The sequence below is a fragment of the Dunckerocampus dactyliophorus genome, chromosome 19, assembly GCF_027744805.1.
Source record: "Dunckerocampus dactyliophorus isolate RoL2022-P2 chromosome 19, RoL_Ddac_1.1, whole genome shotgun sequence".
Taxonomy (NCBI): Eukaryota; Metazoa; Chordata; class Actinopteri; order Syngnathiformes; family Syngnathidae; genus Dunckerocampus; species Dunckerocampus dactyliophorus.
In genome coordinates, this window is record NC_072837.1 from 9,127,186 (window position 1) to 9,149,426 (window position 22,241).

Genomic DNA, 22,241 nt, shown 5'->3' on the forward strand with positions numbered 1-22,241 from the left:
CTAAAAAGAATGTGAAAAAGTTCCATTTTAGTGAGCACGTTTCTACATTTTTCCGAATTGATAGCACATTTTAGATCAATATAATCTTAGCAAAATCTGTTTAATTTAAAGGTGGAGGCAAAACTCAAAACGGGGATGAAGTTATGTCAAAAATTAATTCCAAACAACTATTTTTTAAAATATTTAACGTAATAACGACATTAACGGCATCAAAATATGATCTATACTATAAGTATTTTAAGAGGAACTAACGTTTGTTAGCTCAAAGCGCATCATTTGTGGAAAAGGAAACTAATAATAATCGTACGTTTACGCACACGGCCCTGACACTAGTCACACAAATAAAGGCCGTGGTAACACAAATACAGTAAATGTTATATTGTGTTTTATGTAACTGTCTTATTTTTTGGATAAATTGTCCAAAGTGAGAAACGGAGCATTGAGGATGAGGCGAGCCGGTGTACTAGTGTACCTCCGGACGGGTTTTGGGGACTGGGCTCCTTGCCGGGGCTTGCGGGCTGCTGCCTGGATAGCGGCGAGGTGTACGGCCGTGTTCAGTGGACGAAATGCGTGCCTGTTGGTCGCTCTCCGGGAGGTGAGGGCACTAATATTATAATACATTTTTTCGAAAATGTTCTTGCGATCAACCAAAGTCCCAAAGATTGACTAGGAGCTCGCGATCGACGGATCGGCGACCCGTCTTAGAGGAAAGCACCTTTTCAGCCTGTTTGATGAGAAAATGTGTGTGTTATTGACTGGCATCAAAGGTGTAAGTCATGTTTGAACGATGATATATGAAAATTGTGTAAGCACAGTATGGTATCACATAGTTACATTTGTACAATGTCTGAAAATGAATGGGAAGAAGAAGAAGTTTAGTACTGATAATTAATTCACGCCGTATGCTTTACAGTATTTCATTTGCTTACATGTTAAAATTCCTGTTTAATTGTCAGAATTTTCCAATTTAAGAGAATGCGTAGCAATCGGTCGACAGTTCGTGCGGTGTTGAATGAAAGGAGAATGAAAAGGTGTTGGGGGAAAAAAAACACTAATTAGAAAATGAGTATGAAAAGGAAAAACTAAAAATATAGGGTTGTTTTTTACAACGCTAAAGGAAAACAAAATTAAAATAAAGATTAAAAAATGAAAGTGTCCACCCATCCATCCATTTTCGATGCCACTTCTCCTCATTAGGGTCGCCAGCTGACTTCTGGCGGCAGGCGGGGTCCACCCTGGACTGGTCGCCAGCCAATCACATATAGACAAACAACCATTCACACTCACATTCACTCCTATGGGCAATTTAGAGTCGCCAATTAACCTCACATGCATGTGTTTAGAATGCGGGAGGAAACCCACGCACGCACGGGGAGAACATGCAAACGCCACACAGAAATGCCCAATGCCCAACGAAAATTCGAACCCAGGTCTTCCCTATCTCCTGACTGTGACTGTGTGGCCAACATGCTAACCACTAGACCACCGTGCAGCCCAAAATTAAAAGTGTCGGAACAGAAATAAAATAAGAACCAATATAATGATGAATATATACAATAAAATATTGTCGAATTAGTAAAGATATTAAAGATAAATAACTAAATAATAACAATAATGAATAAACAGATGCTGGTGTAAAGATGTTGACAGAAACACACTTTAAAAAAAAGGTAAATAATAGCTTAAGCGGTGATAAAGGAGGGAAAAGAAAGAAATGAAAGGTTATTAAGATGAATAACAATTATTCAAATGAATGCTAATGATGAAAATAAATTGTCCAGGTGTGTGGGTGCAAGCATGTGGGTGGAAGAAAGAAAGAGGTTAATTAAAAGAAGGCTACAAGTCGCCCTAACTTTACCTGTCATCAGCTTTCACGGCTGAACAGAAAGTTATTCATTTTTATGTAAATGGGGAGCGAGGTGACACGGAATTGATTGACCTAATGTTCGTGGCATTTGCTGTCGGCGGAAAATGGGCAGAGAATTCTAGTGACCCCGACGTGACATGCATTAGCCTGGTGGAGAGGATGGCGGCTGAGGCCTCACCTGTGCTCACGCTTTAATTAAAGGCTTCTCAGCCCACACCAAAAGAAGTGACAAAACAACAGCGCTAATCTTTTAAAACAGCCGGTTCAGTGTTAAATCTACCAGATGTCCATGTTTGAGAACGTTGAATACCGCTGCTCGAAATCACGTCATTTAACGAGTTTCCCACCATATTAAAGATCTCCGCGGAGAAGGATAAAAAAAAAAAAAAGGAAGACATCCTCTTTGAGCGAACACCTGTTCACTGAACATTCATTTCAAAAGCAGAGCATCCACATTTCATTACTTGCTGCAATATGGAATATGACAAACACATTCTCGGAGATAAAATAGAAGACTCATTAAGGTGAAGAAACAAAGCGTGCCGGCATTGCCGCAGCGCAAGCAGATGTGCTGCTCTTGATCATTCCACTCTCATCTCTAAAATGCTCAGAAAGATTTAAACGTCACTAAATTAAAAGAGATCGCACCTCCCCTTTTGGAAATGAGGATGTCATTTGGTGTTATGGAATATGTTTGATACGTTTTCACGTGGGACGTAAACCGTGACGAAAAAATTACATTTCACATCATCAACTGGGTTTATTGCATGCAACCGGCTCAGAAAAAAAACACATTTTTGGCATTTTGTAGCTTCTTTGTGGCACTTATTTGCAATAAGGGATTTTTTTCTGGAAAATTAGTTCCATCCACACCCCTTATACTTTTTAGGGGGTGAGGAGGGGTTGATGGTTGTGCAAAGACCAGATTTTCTTTTAATTTCCCATTTTTTTCCCAGAACATTTTACTGGTGCGCTTTTATTTTTGAAGATCTGACTTTACCGGCTACAAGTGTTGCCGAGCAGTCCGCCCACTGGTGCTGCTCCAGCAGTACCAGAGAGAATTTTTTGGTTGTTTTCGTAAAAGATACGGGAAAAATTGGGGAAACTATGAGTTTGAGTGCAAAGGCGGACAAAATACAAGCGGTTCCCAGGGAAACGGGAGTGCGATAGCTCCAAACCCACATTTCTTCATTGTTTTTCAACTGGAAATAAATGACATTTTTCCATTTTCAGTAATTACTACTAGTATATGGGCCATAATAGCAATGTTTGCAATACCAGAGTGGCACATGATCATATTTTAACCAAATACAAGTAGTTACGTTCCATTAGCATGGATAAAATTGGGGTTTAGTGGAGTCATTTTGTTGCAAATACAACGCCCTGGATTTTCTCCAGTTTTGTGCTAAGCTGTGTGGCACTAATGTTTTTTGAGCGTATCGTAGCAAATAATGCTACTTAGAATGCGATACGGCACGGTTCTTTGAACCCTGAATTATGGCGCCCCGACCCACGCTGACTAGTCCGCTGATCCTGAGCTTGCACCAGAACAAAAAGACAACAACATCACGTATCGAGTGTGAACTTGTGGATTTGAGGAAGAGGTTCTCTGAAATAAAATGGGAGCGAGCGCTCAAATCCAATGGCTCTTTTATTTAAAAAACAAAAACAAAAAAACCTTCACTTAAGTATGTACAGTTTGTGCAAAAACATTTAAAGGTTTCAAGGACTTTACATTGTAAGTTCAACCTCAAGGCACATACATGGAACAACATCAACATTTCGTCATGAGAAAAGAAACTTTGGTTCCTAAGAAACGCGTGTGTGGGTGATGGGAAGCCGGGACAGCCAAGTATCCCAAACGTTGCCATATTACATGCACTGTGAATTTTGCAGCTTAGGTTTTCCAGACCCTCAGTGTCGCAACCACCGGGTGGGCGACTGCTTCAAAAGATACCTTCGTAAGTCCCAAACCGGTAAGTCGATGAACAAAATAAAAGGCAGTGAAGGTTAATACTGTACATGCAAAAATCAACAAATGGATGTTACTCGCTGATGTGCCTACAGGTGTTGTTAAAAAATGCTTAATTATATTCACTTTTAATGAGTCAATTATTTATCAGCACCCTAAATGAACAGCAGTGGTCCATCTGCAGTCCGTTGAGTGTAATTCCACGGGTCTCAGCGTTCTGTTATCAGGAGTGATACGCACTGCAAAAACAACCAGCCTCACTGAATCATTACCCACGCTGTGCAAGCGCTGAAGGTCTGGCAGTATGGATGAAGAGTCCCGTGTTATGCTTTAGCAGTGTTGTTCCTGTTGGCACTGTTATCGTCACCGCCGTGGCTGCAAAAAAATGTGCTTTCTTTTCGAGCATTCTTCTCGCTGTCTCCGTATGTCTCACCTTCGCTCCTGCATATAAAGGTAAGGCAAATACACTGGACGTCGGCATCACACATTCGGCAAATTATACGACGTGAAGGTTTAACCGGATCTGGTGAATCGGTGTAAAAGAAAACCCTAACGATAGATGGGCTTTTTATGTTGCATCTAGGTGGAACTGTCACGGTCAGAGGGTGCAGCGTGTGTAGCAAACCACACAAAATGTACTGTTGGTTCAGTGCTTCGTCAGCGATGCATCACGATTGTTAAAGCAGGGCAGGTTAGGGTTTTTTTTCCTGGGTGTGCTGATATGTGGATATTAGTAGAAAAAGGTTCAACATAAAATGGTGATGCTCTGATAACCACAGAAGATCCTGGTGGAGATACGCCCCACATAAAACACAAAGATCACATGAACTTATATTCTGTCTTAATGTGAATGGACCTTTACTTGTATAGCACTTTTCTACCTTCAAGAGCTTTGAGACGTAACACATTTACCTAAGTAGGGCTCTAGAATTTCCACATTAACGGAATGACGAGCGCAACGGGCCAATGAAAAACGGAATCTACTGCTAATCGTGGAATCTCACGAGACACTGACAATGCGAATAAAATGCTGACACCGTGAGGAGAACGAAAGTTTCCGGACCGCTCAATCGTGGCGGCATCTCCTCACGAACACTAGCCCACATGTCGAAGCAGCCACCTCAAACGTCGGCTGAGTCTGCGAAAAAAGCTTTGAAAGTGAGTTTGTGTTTTACCGCGTATTAATAAAGCAACTGGAAGTGCATCCTCAACATTGCAGTTTGTTGACCATTTTGTAGCACGCTACATGTGTTTATGAAGTACTGGGCAAAACTGTCCACTGATGTATTGCATCAATAAATGTAGCGATTTTTGCATTTAATTAAAGGACATTTTACTCACTGGCAGAAAAAGCACGCACTCTTTGGTGATAAAATCAGTGTAAAAGGTAAGAAACGGAATTCCAAAAAACGTACAAATAGAAAAACTTTGGAACAAAATGAAATTTGGGAAAAAATAAAATGGGATTTCATAGGGCCCCGCATCAGGACCAACTGGGGGTTCGGTGTCTTGCCCCAGGATACTTCGACATGGTCACGGGAGGTTGAGCGATCGAACCAGCAACCTTCAGGTTGGGATCCGACCACTCTACCACCTGAGCCGTGCTGTCTACTACTGGTACAATTTGAAAGGACTGAATGCAACCTGCTCCAAATTACGGGTTAAAAGAACCGTCGAATTGTCGTCAATTTCTGTTCTCGACTCAAATTAATGGCGTTCATGGCTGTCACTCGCCACTGGCTCGTACACAAAAAGTCTCAGAGAAGAAGAAGAAACAATTTGGGAGTCGTGTGGTTATGATAGGGGGCCGCACGGTGGCCTAGTGGTTAGCATGTTGGCCACACAGTCAAGAGATCTAGGAGATCTGGATTTTGACTCTCTTTCCGGGTATTCCCGCTTTCCTCTCACGTTTCAAAAATCCGCATGTTAGGTTAAGTTGAGCCTCGAAATTGTCCATTGGTGTGAAGGGTTGTTTGTCTATACGTGCCACGCGATTGGCTGGCGATCAGACCAAGGTGTACCCCGCTTCTTGCCTGAAGTCAACTGGGATAGTGAGGACAAGTCGCATAGAAAATGGATGGTTATGATACACAGGCTATACACAGGCTACCGTTGGTCGCTAAATTTAGCCACATCGCTATTAGCTAACAACAATTATAAATTAGATCTAACAAGCTATATCCCCCGAACCCTAGCTAATGTTAATAGCCAAACGTTGCCACATCGCTATTATTAGCTGACAACAAATTCATCTGCGATATAACCCCCTAGCTCCTATCCTTACGTATTCAAGTGGAAGAGGGGGGCTACAATGTTGGCGCCCTCTAGGCATACAGCCCCTTTAATTCAGCTAAATTAAAGTCATATCCAATGTTTGAAAAGTGTATTTTTTTTGGAAACGCCAGAGCCAGCAGACATCAAGCAGTTGCTTCATGTTCACAGTGTAGACCAGGGGTGTCCAAAGTGCAGCCCAGGGGGCCTTTTTCAGCCAGCCGCGCCTTTTTTTAATTGTGTTGTATATTGTATTTTTTCCATAAAATATAATTAAGTCCTTATTAATTAATTACACGCAGCCCTGGGTGGGATAAAATATGTTTGAACACCCCCGGTGTAGACCGTCTAACTAACTGAAGGCAAAAACCGGACAGGAGGTTTCATATAAAAGTCATTTCCAAATTGTCTCCAATATTTAATTAAGTTTTTCTAAGCCAATGACATTTTGTTTTGGTTTAATGAGGAAAAACAGTGAAAATAAATCACCTCTAAAATGACTTCAATTGGAACAATGGGGATATGTAGGCTGTGCTATTGTATTGCTGGACTTGTGCATCCTCTCATCGATAGAATATCTAAACCCACGAGCCCTTTAATTTCATCTTACACGTTTGGCCCAACAGCAAACAGTTAACACTCTCGCCCATCGTGAGCTTAATGCAGCCGAGTGAAAATAAGTGCATATTTTTCTCCCTTTTTGGGTGGAGGATTATGAGCAGGGGATGGCTGAGGGTGGGAACCCTTTAAGCTTGGCCCCCTCAAAATAAAATGATGTCAAATCAAATAGAGTCTCCCTAAGAAGTTCATAATGAAGACCTCTCGCTGGCAGCTCCCATGCAAAGCGCTGCCATCGCAGCCCATGAGCTGAAGGGCAGCGAAACTGCTTTAATTGAGCCCATGCAGGGATCAGATATATTGGGACAGACAGGGAGCCAGAGACGAGCAAGACGGTGGGGTGAAAACCCCCTCATTCCTGATGCCGTGAAATGCGCATAAGCAGACAAAAGTATGCAAGCAAAATGAGCAGTTTGCATTGTGGAGGATCCTAATTAAATTTTCCCAATTAAAAGCTTAGACGAGTTCAAAAATAATTATGTTTCTTCTGAAAGCGCATCACAAAGAGCCCACCCTGATAGTCCGCAGTGGTGAAAATCCATATCATTTAGCCACAAAGCATGAAAGACGCTGTTAGTTTTAAATGATTCCACATCATTAAAGACACCCGATGAGCAATAACACTCGAAACAATGCTGTTTGAGCCGAGTAATGTCACATGGGTAATGGATTCCAATGGAATGGTAGTGGTAAAGTGATCCTTGTGGCTTTGTTTGCTCCTTCCTGTCTGTTTATTGCCCTCTGTTCAACACTGAGCTGAGAGAAAGTGCCCCCTTGTGGCTGGAAAAAAAGGAGCCTGCTCTCTACTCTGCACATTCATGCACCGCATTGAGGACAATCATTCTTTGTTGCTCTTTATGTTCATCATGTCGCCCCTGCCTGTTTGCGAGTGTTCCAAAAAGTGTCTCTTAAATAAAGCTCATCTTTGCTCGGCTATAAACAATTAGAGCAAAGATGATTTTAGAGTTGAAGGCACTTTTGGGATTTTGCTGCACATCCCCTTCCACAAGTCCTCATAAACAAGCGCCACTATTGTTAACATGAATAGAAAACATGCCACCAGTGGTGCTCTTCGCCACAGTTCGGTCATCAATTCTTTGTATTGTGTTGTTTTCATGACTATTTAGGGTTTTCTGTGTCAAAAGCGCAAAAATCCTTTTTGTTTTTTTTTGCTTCTGTGGTTAGCAAAGGATCCCTGCCCTCAAAGTGCCCGACATTTTCCGAGGCTGACAGCATTTGTCAGAAGCTACACCCAGGGTGCGGTGATTGTACAAATTTGTGTTCATGTACGGCACTGACCATTAAAACAACGTTCAGAACCCTGCTCTTTATAAAAAAAAGTAAAATAATTAAAAAAAAAAGCAAAACACTTGGATCTCCTTCTTCCTCTATGAATAAAAAAGATAGCAGAGATTCCCACATTATCCACAGTATAAATTACATCATAGACAGAACTTGGAAATATATATATATATATATATGTATATATATATATATTGTACAGTTATATTTTACGATAATTTTTTACGCTTTTCTGTTGTAGTCGACACAAACAGTGTATGTGTGTATTGTTTGTATTTGTCAAGTGTCTCTGGAGTTTGTGGAGGTGCCACTGTACTATTTGCCGCGACATCACGTGTGGCAAAACTCAGTACTGGGCACGTTGCTGCTCTTGCAGTAGGCCAAGCTGTTGTTACTGAGGTGACAGTCTCTAAATCCAATCCCCCCATTGGGTGTGTAGATGGGCTGAATGCGGAAATCTCCCTTGAGCAGCTGCTCGTTGTTCAGCGCCACTATCTGGAAACTGGTTTCAGTCATCTCCAGAATGGAGTTATCCTTCTTGGTTCCAGCCTCGCAGTAGTCGTCTTTTCTCCGACCACGGTTGTATTTCCACTTAGTTGAAGATGACCGGCTCTTCCTGTGCATGTGCCAGCAAAATATGCTGAGGAGTGTTACCAAGATGATAAGCACCGCTCCGCCGATGATGCCAGCCATTAGCAATGTGGAATTAACGCTCTCCTTTGGAGCTTGCCCTGAACCAGGAGACTTTGTTGGCAAGGCTGACTTGGTCCTGGCCTCAGAGCATATTGTATCCTCTCCGGGCCTGTAGGAGTTATGGGGGTCCAAAACGTGCACACAGATCCGGTACACAGACCGGGGTTCCAGATTGGCTAGGCTGATATGCCGTTGGCCGCCGCTCACTGTCCGCTCCTGCATCCCTTCGTTTATTTGGCTTTGGCCCCTTTTAACCCAAGTGACCTTGTAGGCTGTGACGGTGAAATAGGAAGCCCATCTCACGTCAATGCTAGTGGAGTTGACCACATGGAAGGAGATTTGAAGGGGGTCCTCATAAGGAGGCAAGGGCCCGGGAGGATTGTTGTAGATTGGGGGTAAGGGTGGGGAAGGTGAGTCTAAATAGTCAGGAATGGACGTGGTTACTAAAGTGGAGATCATGGTGGTGAGAGGGGTGGTGGTGGGTGGGGGAGGAGGTGTTGAGCGAATGGTGGGCCACGACGGTTGCCCAGCATCAACTGGGCATTCAATAATATCCAATGTGAGCTCTCGGACTGCCATGCCACGCACTCTATCTGGACTCTGACACACAAACCCTCTAGCGTTTATCGAGGAAGGCAATGACTTGAGCCACACCACCACCCATTTCACTGCACAGTCACAGCGCCACGGGTTATTTCGCACCATGAGATGCCTCAAGCTTGACAGGCTGTCAAACACGCCCTGCGTAAGTGTCTGAAGTTGGTTGCTGGAAATATCCAACTTCTCCAGCCTGTTTAAGTCTGCAAAAGCTGCCACTGGGATCTGGTCTATCTGGTTCTCCTGCAGACTCAGTTTGACCAGTGACTGGCTTGGCAAAAGGGGAGGGGGGAATGTGAGGGAGTTGCGGGCCAGCGCCAGCTCGCGGAGGCTGGACAACTCCTGGAAGGTCCCCGGCGCGATGCCCTCATCAGTCAGCAGGTTCCCGTCCAGCAGGAGGCGCTGCAGACGTGTCACATTCTGAAAGGCCTCCTCTGCGATGACAGCAATTCTATTCTCATCCAATCGCAGCTCTTTCAGGTCCTCTGGGAGGCCAATGGGAACACTGCTCAAGTGGTTCTTGGTGAGGAAGAGGAGTTTGAGGCTTAGTGCCTCCCTAAAGGCCCCTTCTTCCACCCCCACTGTGGAGATAGAGTTATCATCAAGGTGCAACTCCTCTAATCGAGTCAACTGTGCAAGGGCTGCCCTGGAGATTGTTTGAATATTGTTCTCCTGGAGATGCAATACTCTGGTGTTTTTGGGCAGATTGATGGGAAACTCATCTAGCTGGTTGCCATAGAGATATACGGTCTCCACGGAAGCCAGATTGTGAAGTTCGACAGGAAAGCCAGCATTGTTGATCTGGTTGTTGTGTAGGTAGAGCACACTGTAGCCCTCCTGAATCCCCAGAGGCACTGATGTCAGGCTGCGTTCATTGCAGTACACAAATAATTTGTCACAACGACACTCTTCCGGGCATGAGGCACCTGGGCTGAATTGCATTTGAAGGCTTAGGATTACAGTCAACCAAAACTGCAAGAATGAAGTCCAATCCTTATTCCAGGGTCCAGCCAGAAACTCCATAGTGGAAAAAACAGGGAAACTGAACGATAAGTGAGTGAAACAAATACAAAAATTAGAACGGTAATGTATAAATCCACCAAATACCAAACTTAAAAAAAAAAGTCCACCACGGAGCGTTTGGTAATAAATGTTGGGAAATGATCAGGAAAATGTCGGAGTAATCCTGTAAATGCTAGTCCTCGAATGAAGAGCAATGGTCTCATTAGTGGTGGCCAGTCCTTTGACTGACTCCATCCATGCTGAGACGTCAGACCATAGCAGGACTTTTCACTGGTTGCGCCATGCAGAGCTGAGCCAGGGCCTGTTTGAAGCCACGCGGCAGAGAGCCACCGCAGGCTCCACTCTCCTGTCCGTCACACACTGCTGCTGTTCCCCGACTGGGGCAGAGTCCAAGGAGGGTGACATTTGGAACCAGAGACCTGTGGGAAAACAAAGAAATGCTAGTATTTTCAGGGTGGCCTGTTCTCACAAAAAACAGGGGTGGGCTCTCTTTTCTCTTTTTGCCCCCCGGTGCTTCCTCTCTCTATTTGACAAACATGTGCACACAAGCATACCAACCGTCTCTGCTTCTACCACACTCGTTCTCTCTTATGATGCAGAACAGAAAGGCGCTAGTGACAGTCTCATTGCTCACCGCTGATGTCAACTGATGCACGGACTGATTGGAAAAGAAAGTTAAAGCGTCTGATAAATATTCAGAACAGCGCTAGCATATCCGGTATCACAGACATAAAGGGGGCTTTTGTCCCTTCGCGCTCTGTCAAGGGAGGGAATCAACAACGACACACACACACACACACGCGCACTTGGGATTTTCTGAGGTAGTGCCTGGCTTAATAGAAAATGTTAGCATGTGTCCCAACATTACTAATGTTAATATCGCTCGGTCTATACATAAATACACACTGTATAACCATCTTTTTTAGTTTGAGTAAACACACACCCATGCTTAGAGTAAACAGAGGGTCTGTTTTGCCAGCGGCCTAAGAGGACCTTATTATTACAATTAGCATTGTCGTTATTATTACGTGTAGCCCACGTTGCACATTCGTCAACCTCAAGAGTTAAGGCTGTGAGTAACGGAATCGCAGGTTAAGAGCAAACAAAGGAGGAAGGAGCACACACACTTCGCATATGAGCTCCACCTCCAGTGACATACACAAGCTGTCAAACAAAATGGGATTGCAAAATAATTTAGTCTCTCCACCTGCAATAAATGATCAATATGGGCTATTTTTCATCACGCGGAGGTTTCTAGCCAAGCACAAGGTCGTCGGATTACGGTTGGACCCCAGATTCATTATTCTAAGTTTTATGACCCATCAAACATCCCCTATTCCTGCATATGATTGAAAGATTCTGCTAGTCTTATGTTGCTTTCAGCCTTACTGAAGCTCCACCCCGAGTCATTGATGGATAACACACAATTAAGGGACGTATGAGGCGAATGTTAAGCACAGGAATGGCCAAGAGTTGCATTATGTTGCATGCAAGCCTATCCGCTGTGTGGCAGGGAATTTTAACTATATTATAGCATGCATGATTAAGTGGAAATGATTATATGTTTCATTTCACTGCAAGGCAGATGAGCTTGCACGGCTGCTTTGCGGCATGGACGGACAAATCATTTGACACACATCTGTGATCTACTTTTTTCTAAATTGAAAGAGCTAAATTTAATCAAATAAGCTTTGGGGAGGGTAAGCAACCACAGGAGGCGATGCTGTCACAGGAGCACAAGGCAGCTGCATGCACGTTATTATTACCGCACTCATAAATAGACACCAAAAAAGGTCCATTTTGGGGCTCTTGGGTAAAGACGGGCTGGATTGCAATGGAATCATTATAGTAAAAAAAAAAACGTATCCCCTTCACCACTTTTCGCTCCTTTTCTTATTCAATTTCCGGGGTAGTGAGCACATTTTCTTCACCTCCAGATGAACGCTGTGATACGTAGCCAGGACAATCGGATTAAAAGTGGATTTGCCGGGAGAAACGCAATTAAAAGTTGAAAATGGCGAAGGTATTTAAGGGGCGATAAGAGGCGGATCAGGTATACTTCAAAGGTTGCCCAGTGAGGATGGAATATTTCTAAGAGCGTTTGAAAGCCGTGAAGTGCAGACGGAGTGTAATCTCATAAAAAAAGGTTTTGGCCAGTAATTTCCAACTAAACAAAAAACAGGCCTTTAATTGTTTGATTTGTCATATCACATCTATGGGGATGTTTTTTTTTTTACTTTATAAAACGGACGGGGGTTTAATACATCCTGTTAAAAAATAAATACCTTTGCCGAGTCGTTATCTTCCCCCCAAGCCGCTACTGCGTTCAACTTTTCGCCCTCCTCACAGTATCCTTCACGCGGCCCGGCTGGATGATCATGCGTAAAGGTCCGTCTGGTCCCGCTGGTGCCAGGAGGTTCCGATCAACGCTCGTCGCAGCATATCTGCAGCCGCCCGCCTCTAATCCCCACTTTTTTGCCTTTTTACTCAGTACCACCGGCGCCACAGAGCGAGGGAAGCGGGTGCAGGGATCCAGTGCACTCTAGCAGAACCGCGAGGACCCACTCGTGGAAGTGTCCGCCGCCGGATTCATCACACGCCATGACGGCTGGCTGCGTCCGCCCGGTGCGCTCTTTTTAGTGGGGATCAACTTCTCCTTTAGTGTCTCTCGCACAAGACTTCCCCGGAGTTGTTTTCTTAGATGGATCCAGTTGATAGTGCGACGTGTGCGCGACTTGCACCTCTCTCCCTCCCTCTCTCTCCCTCTCTCTCTCTCTCTCTCCAGTCCCTCCCCTCCTCTGAATAAAGAATGCATCTCCCCCAGCAGCCCCGTGATGGCTGTGAGCCACAGATCCTCCCTGCTGCCCTCACACTGCAGAAAATAGTCTGTCTCTCAACACACTTTATCCCTCCATGCCTACATATGCAACCTTAACCATGACACTGGCACACCTTTCAATCCAATTCCCATTCTTAATACGAATAACAAGGACTCGTCATTTCACTTAAGTTTGTGCGTAACTGACTCCTCCAAACAGTGTTTCCAAACTCCAGATCAAGACATTATGCGTTTAGTAAAATGCATAATGTACTGCCAATACGGAAGCTTTTCGTGGGGGCGACGTTCCAGGACCAACAGTGAACAGCTCGCACACTTATTAAATGCACCGAACATATAAATCGCATAGATACTCACCGCTAATGAATGATCATGTAAGATGATCCATGAACGGATGGAATCGGAGTCATATAGTAGTTTTGTGTTGTTTGCGAACAGCTCTCAGAAGCGAATGACGGGAGAAGAGTCGCCATTTTGAGTCGTCTTTTCTTCCATTAAAGCTGCACGTGATTGATCAAGACGTGTGGTTCCATGAGAACGGAAAGGTGAGGAAAATGAGCAGCAGGAAACAAAGCTGTCATGAAAGCTGAGCAAAAACCCGGATTCTGCTTTTTCTTTGAGTTTTGCGCATCTTAACTTGCAGTATATTTGGTTGTGTACTGTTTTGCTGATGTTGTGTCGTTTTACCGTAAATGGTTGGAAATTTACAATTACAGTCGTCCCTTGCCACTTCGCGGTTCAAATTTCGCGGCTTTTCAAAATAAATGAATAAATGATCGCTCTTTCGTCGTTGACCGCGGCCGATTATTAGTCCAAAATATGCATATAAATATGCATATAAAATCTGAAGAGCCGTTTCTGAGGCAACAAATCTGTCTCTTTTTTTGGGAACCGAGCGAAAAGAGCCGGTTCTCTCAAAAGAAATGTACTTTTCATCACTACTAAATACGCCTCATTACTCATAAAGGCACTCACCACTACTGAATGATAACGTAAGATGATCCATGAACAGATGGAATCGGGAGTCACAGCACAAAAGTACGGTGCGTTCAAGGGCCGCTGAACAAAGTGTGGAACTCAATTGTTCCCGACAAAAAGTGAGTGAAGCATAAAGGCATAAACATGTACATTTCACCAGTATTATCACGCGTTTATAAATGATTACGGAATTATGGTCAATGCGATGTGTTTTCTTTGGAAAAAAGGTCAGATTTTCAGAGTAAAAAAAAAAAAAATTATTAACCTGCAAATTTGTGGGTCCGTGAATGCTGATAGTCTTATTGATCCAAGTGTTTTTCCATTTTGATGCACCAATGACTGGCCATTCAATATCAAATGATATTGATAAGAAGCTAACAATATAATTAAACACTGGGGGTGAAAAAAATCATCAACAAATATCTCGGCAACAGTGAATGATGAAGACAACTTGCAGGGACTCCCCCACAGGACTCATCCTTTCTCATGTCTCGGGGCGCAGTTCCCCCTCCCTCGCCAGCCCCCACCTCTGGCCTGCACTTATACCGAGCATTGGTGGTTATGACATGTTTGTTTGTGCCATCACTTATGAACTCTTGTATTAGTGCAATTTCCCTGACTTTGTGGATTATTTCCAATCTTTTTTTGAGTCGTGGTTTTGCAAGGTGGCGGCTGTCATTACTTGCGAGACGCACGATCGCATGAATTAAAAGGACACGTCTTAATTATACGCACACAAATGTAGCGTGCTGAGTTTGACTCCTGATTATTTTGAGTCCTTGCTTTATACTTTTACTATGAAATGTGTCAGGTATCATTCAGAATCAACACAGCCATTCTACTTCGGTGACGTTACGTGCGAATGGTAGGCAAGTGTGCCGTGCTTGGCCTCGGATTAGTGCACTCACACTCAGCACGATACGATTGGTCTCGTGTGCCGTCTGTCCATCCATCCATTTTCTATGCCGCTTATCCTCACTAGGGTCGCGGGTATGCTGGAGCCTATCCCAGCATACCCAGACAGGCGGGGTACACCCCCTATACCCTGGACTGGTCGCCAGCCAATCGCAGGGCACATATTGACAAACAACCATTCACACTCACATTCATACCTATGGACAATTTAGAGGCGCCATTTAACCTAACATGCATGTTTTTGGAATGTGGGAGGAAACCGGAGTACCCGGAGAAAACCCACGCACGAACAGGAAGAACATGCAAGGCCCACACAGAGATGCCCAACGGAGATTCGAACCCAGATCTTCCAGATCTCCCGACTGTGTGGCCAACATGCTAACCTAGGTCTCGTGCAAGTATGCCCTAACTATCAAAGACTAAACATAAAGTGGTAAAGTCAACTTTAGCTCTACCAATGCCTCATCTGGTACACAAGACGAGTAAAAAAAACAAACCCTGATGGTGTTTTTGGTGGGTTACGAACTAAGCAACATGTAATCTTTTAGCCGAAAGTGGTAAAGTCATCTTGCGGACACTTGTGGCTTGTGTGCTCACCATTTATCCATTCATCATCTTTAGTGTGAGAGAAATGAAGTTGTGCATCTCTCAACAACATGAAAGAGTTCACAATAAGGTCACGGGCATGAAAAACGTCTTTTTACGTAATCCTTTCATTTCTATGACGTGAATGATGGTAAACTTTTCGGTGCCCGTGTCATTATAGAAGATAAATGTGTCCGTCTTCTTTCATGTTTGTGATGTAAAGAATGTTAAATTCTTGATTGTCAGTGATGTTAAACATGTGTTTGGTGCTGTAAACACTTATTTGACACACACACACACACACACACACACAATGCCAGGCAAAGCTGTTTCATGCACAAATTCCATATATTTACACATCTAGGCCCACTCTCGGGTAATCCATTGTATTGATTACCTTTTAAAATTTCCCTATTTTACCCTGCTTGACTGGCTACTAATCGTGTACCCCGCCTGTTGTCGGGATAGTCTAAAAATGAATAAATGCATACTTCACCAAGCCATGCAAAGGACTACAGCAACAGATATTCATATATGTTAGGGTGTGTGATTTCCTAAGAGAAACAGGAAAAGACTGATCACCGCGGCTGACAAGCTTCACGTCCCCAGCGGGGAAACAAATTCAAAAGCTTCTCAGGTTCTGACAGGTTAAAAGCACCCTGTGGATTGTTGGACTACCTGGTTCCAAACATTAATGTTGTTAAAAGTCCCATTTGTTTCATGCATGATGACGCTTTTGTATCTTTCACTCGACTGTTTTGAACTTGGCAAACAAATACTAATTTTCTATTTTCAGAGGCACTTCAGGTAAGGTGGAGGCTCTTTAATTGGGCAAACAATATCCAACACTGAACTCACAGTGAAATGAACATAGACAGAGCACTAACTACAATCACGGTGCAAACACAAAAATGACAGCACAACATTTAACAGGCAAGTAAGCACATGTGAGGAAGCTACTACTACTTGGGGGAATAATAAACACAACTATATTAATGCTAAACACTGAGCTTTAGCAATTTTTTACAAGAGAAGTGCCGCAACGCATGCTGGGAAGCCCATTCTGAACTTTTATTAATTAAGACTGATTAAACTGCAACAGTTGTACTTTTTTCGGACTACTTGAAACACTTTTTTTGTGGAATACTTAATGCGCCCCAGCCTTATAGAGACTCCAGTCTAGCATTCCAGTCATTCCTTGCCACATCGCGCTTCAGATTTTGCGGCTTCACTCCATATTACCAAATCATCGTGGTTGACTACGGCCTATTAACAGTAAAAAAATATGCACGTTTAAGCAAATTTTACATATCTTTTTCCTATATTACGTATTTTCAAGCATAAAAATGACTAAATTAACCAAAATAAAAATATAAGATGTTCAGAAAAGACACTGAAGAACACTCTTGCTATGCCACCGCAAGAAATCCTGGAAGTAACAAAAGAAACTAAACATTTCTGAGTCTATATTATATTATTTTTAATTATGTGGACTATATTGGGTAAAGGTGACTAAGTGGTGTTATTTCATGGGTCTAATAGTGTTAAAAACTATATTTGGACGATCAAACGGGTTTTCTACGCTGTAACTACAAACTACAAAAATATTCCATTTCGAAATAAGGAAGCCTAAGCTGCGGAAATTCAACTATCATGTTCGGGTATGGTACGAATTAACCGCGATAAACGAGGGACGACTGTATGGATCACTGTCAGCAGGGCACCAAAAGTGCTCAGTTATGCTGAACATGTCAGTAACCATTTAATGCTTATAATGAACATATTTATTCTAGTATTAGTGTGGCACTTATACCCACTGTGTACTGAAATTCAAAAGGCAGCTTCGCGCAAACGAAAGGCACACAGAAGTCACATGATCCTCACAGGTCAACATGTGCGCGCTTCTGATCTTTGCCGTCGGTTGCCAAACACCGCGGGTGCAACACGCCGACTTTCCATGACCCCTGCCTCAGTGTAGGCAACTCTTCAAAAGTCTACAGACAAATCATGTGTCTCACTTTCAAATTGCCGGTGTCGTTTCGTCCATTCGGGGCCATTAAGGTCTTCAATCACATCAAGTCTGTGACAGATGATGTGGTCATTCTCAGTGTTTGCCTATCATGTTTAATCTCAGCTGTCATGTCCACGCCGTGCGTGGCTATACGGGCTTCACTCCACATTCAGTTCCTTCATAAAACAAGCTTCCGCTCTCCGCATGCATTATTGATCGACTAAATTTAGAGGAAACGGTGTATTTTTATTTTCGCCGTGATGGACGTGTTTTGCAGCAGGGCGCTGTTGGTCTTTGTTGATGTAGCATTATGGGGTGTCTCTCTTTGGCAAGTCAATTAACAAAGGAACCAGTTTGATAAATTTCACAGTTTTCATGCGCTTGATGGAATCAACCACATGGATTAAATTAGCCCTGACAATGGTTATATTTACATGAACAATAACCAGACTGTCGACTGTATTGTGAGATTTCCATAATGGTGTTTACACGAGTCGCTAAGAATATCCGTTCGTAATCCTTGTTTATAAGATACCAAACGCTGTCAGACTACGGAGCCGTGCACACTCTACAGCCTACTTTACCTCCAGGAAAGATGTTTTCAAGCAATTTTCCCTCATTATTGCTGTTATCTGTGATAGGATGTTATATTGTGATGAAGGTAGATACATCACTGCAGTTATTTGTGTTTCTTTAAAAGGAAAATATATTGGTTGTATTTTCCAACAGCAATGCAACCAACCATTCAAATATACCATCCCAAAAAAAAAAGATTTAATTTAAATGATTGATTTTTAAAATCACATTAATCCGTTTTCAAATTAATTAATCATGATTAATCAATATTTGCAACTACGTCTGAAATACGATCCTGATCAAAATGTTAAGGCTGATTGAAAAATTGCAAGAATTGACATTTTGCACTGTTGGATTATAAGGAGGTTCTGAGTAGAGCTCCAAAATGGCAATAAAGAAGAAAACAAAACATTTTTGGTTTGCTTTAACTTTATTCTCGTAAAATTACAGCTGTTTTTTCCAGTTCTTTCGTTTTTTTTTTTTTTTTTTCAAGTATTTCAACTGTCTTCTTGTAAATGTTCCTGTCTTAACTATTAGAGATGAGTGAGTACCCCACTATCTGTATCTGTATCTGTTCACCCATATAAATGATCTGTATCCATACAGTATATGTACTTGGAGTGGGCGGGACATGGGTGTGGCTTAACCTGGAAACAGGTGGGGCTTAAATCTGTACATTGTTTTAAGTCAGAAATTGGCATGGATTGATCAGAAAGTTGCTATATTTATTGTTTATTATTCAGCTACATGTACTGTGTAAGTCATCTGTAAGACTATGATTTAATTATTTTTAATGATCTGTGTGAAGTTGCTAAATCATGCAAACATTCAGTGACGGCAGACCGGGAAATAATCTGTCAGTCTTGTTCACTGCGGTATTGTCAAAAGCAACACGACAGGCAAAGTTTTCCAACGGACGTTACATCATCACCAGCCAGGTTAGAAAAAAACACACAAACAAAAACACCGCCAGTGACCGAGCCACGAGCCGTTTACAGCTCTGTCTTGTCAAATGCACCGCGTACGCAACCACACAAGTCTACCAAGTCACTTTAAATATCATTCAAACCGAAATACAGCGAAATAGAGAACGTGAGCTGGAGTCAAGCCAAGCAAGCAGAGGGTTACGATCTGTATCGTGTCTGTTGTGAAGAGTGAATACATGAATACATAAGTAGTTACCCAAACAGGATTTTCCTTCATCATGATTATGGATAATGACGAGCTGTACTCGTTTCATGCTCGTACTCGGTAATAATACATTATTCCGTAACGGATACTCATCTAAAACGAGTATCCGGCTCATCCTTATTAATTATGACTTTATCACATAACATTTGGACCTTATTGTCATCACATAAATCTTTCCGCAATCTAATTTTCCAAAAATTACAACTCTATTTGTGGGCTCTTTGTGGGCTCTTTGTTTGTTTCTCACAATATCACGACTTTTAAAAATAACATGTTTTTTCTTTAATATTTCAACTCTATGCTACTAAAATGTTTCCTCGTAATATTCCGACCTTACTCTCTTAAAATTACAATTACAAATTTCTTTTTAGATTACAGCTTTTTTCTCTTAATATTTTGACTTGTAAAATTACTGCTGATGTTTACATTTTTGGTTTGTTATTGTTTTTACTTTTCTTGTTAAATTATATTTTTTAGAAGGTGCTATGAGGCAAATAAAAAAAAGACAGGCACGGGCCACAAATAACCCCAGGGCCGCACTTCGGAAACACTCCTGTTTTGCGTGGGGTACCTTGAGTGATAGTGATCAGGATAACCCCTTATTGTTTTTCTGGTCTATGGTATACGACCTTATGACAATACTTTCTGACGTCGTCAGAAAGTATTGTTAACATGGGCGTCCTATTGGGAGCACTTTAATTGGGTTCCTAGAGTATTGATGTCCATGTTAAAGCAGCCATTAAAACCCAAGATTGAGTTAGTTTTAAGTGAGAGAACCAAATGTCAAACACTGCAAGGATTTTTTCTCAGTCAATATCCTCTATGGAATTTGTGAGTGGAAATTCCCTTTCTCTTCCGCGCCTGGAGACCTTTAACATGTTTTGGCGTGGCATATTTACTCTGCACGCTTCTGAACCTTGATGGAACTGCAGATACACAAGACCCCTAAACACATGAAAGTAAATGTCCTTCTGCCGATTTGCAGGACACAATCAGTGTTAAAAACGAGGGCAGAGAAAGGAAGAAAAAGTATGCTGAGATACTCAGATATGTTTATCCATTGGTTAAATTCATTCCCTTCCCCAGAGAGATCATTAGCTTATCACATTTCTCCCTGCATTTACATCTGGACACTGCGAAGCACTTCAAAAGGTGCCGACCACATTAGTGTTACAAAAACCTCCCTGCACTGAATTAGCCATGTCTTTTACAGAACAAACTGTGGGAAACCATGATGGGATTGCACCCTGCAGAAGCCATGGAATAATCAAGACATTATGAGACAGACAGAAAAATATGCTGATTATGTTGAGAATGGGCGATCAATGTGTTTCTTAATTTCTTAGGTGATGGAATTATGTTTACTCCCACTGATTATCAATCGATGTCCTAGCATGTTTACGAGAAGACAAGAACAAAAAGGAGCACAAAATTGTACTCCCAGAGGACACCGAAGCTTCCATTCCTACGCCAAAAACATGTATTTTTCCTGCTGTTTTTATCTTTGCTCTGTCTTCAGAAAGCATCGACAAATTGACACTGACAGCGAAGAATGGAGTACAATATGCAGATACACACAGAAACAAAACGCTTCTTCGGTTTTCAAAAGGTCACCGTTGACAAAATGTTGACTCGGGAAAAACTGCAACAGAGCGCGGGAGCGACAATCGAACCGCGATATTGTGAGGGATGACCATCACAAAAATACGTGTAACATATTTTCTAATGTAAAAATATAATTAGATCAAATGTTTATTCTTTTTATGACTATTTTTTGCTCAAGATGGGACAGATTGGCACAAATAATAATAATAATAATAAAAAAAAACTGAATTGGACAAAAAAAAGGTCCAATCAGTATTCACAGTGAACCACCACAACACCACCAAAGTATATATACAGTAGTACCTCGCATAACCTTTTACGTAAATTCCACTGAACGTAAAGAATTTATGTAAAGTCTTTGCATCGTATTACGTAAGAAATTCCATATAACGTAAAGCGTCAAGTCGGTGCAAGTTGTTTTTTTTTCAATCAACTTTATTAATAATAAGTCGGTGCAAGTTCAGACTAACAGAGTACACTTGGTGACGCCTTCTGACGCTTCACGCTCTCATTGGCTGATTATCGGGGCACCGCCTACTCTCTCGTATCATTGGCTGACTTATACAGCACGTACGTGAGTTTGTGCGAGAGACAGGCTTCTCCCTTCAACCTCCTTTCCTCTTCGTAGCCGCCCTGAAACTAACTTAAACAATTAAGTTAAGTTACAAATTAAAATTTTGCACACAGCATTATCGTGTAGTGCATGTGCGTTAGTCTGTGAGACCGGCTGACTCTTAGACTCTTTGAGTCGCGTTTCGACTCAGGCTCGTCCTCTTCCTCCTTCTTCTTCTGCCTCCACTTGCGCTCCTGATCAAGACATCTCGTGAACAGTAAGATTGTTTTTGTTTTTCAGTTTTATTCATTTACAGTAATCTTATTTATTACCTTATTTTATATTGGAATGTTACTCTACTATGTTTATGCTAACGTTTTCTTATATTTTCCCACCATATTTGGTGGACTTTGAACATTTTGAAGTGCCAAAGGGGTGAGTTTGGGAAGATCTTGGAACGGAGTAGGTTATTTACATGTATTTTACGCTTCGTATGACATAAAAACCCTATAACATAAAGGTTCTCGGAACGGATTATTTACGTTGCAGGGGCATCTACTGTATTAAAAAAGTGCGAAACCCTTTTGCGAGCCTTTAGTGAAGATTGCCATTCAGAAACACAAAGTGCCTCAGCTTTTGATTAGA

The 22,241-nt window shown here is 42.3% G+C and overlaps 1 protein-coding gene across 3 annotated transcripts in view; it reads right to left on the bottom strand.

Moving 5' to 3' along the window:
- Positions 1-3,500: 3,500 nt before the first annotated feature.
- flrt2 (fibronectin leucine rich transmembrane protein 2) overlaps positions 3,501-22,241 on the bottom strand; it is a 99,189-nt gene continuing 80,448 nt past the window's right edge. For 2 of the 3 annotated variants that reach the window (XM_054762801.1, XM_054762802.1), the window contains one exon: positions 3,501-10,762. In XM_054762801.1, coding sequence (XP_054618776.1) covers positions 8,361-10,343 — 1,983 coding nt within the window. In that variant the 5' untranslated portion in view covers positions 10,344-10,762 and the 3' untranslated portion in view covers positions 3,501-8,360. Of the gene's footprint in view, positions 10,763-12,628; positions 13,067-22,241 lie in introns of those variants that run through there. The other variant, XM_054762800.1, reaches the window with a different exon arrangement.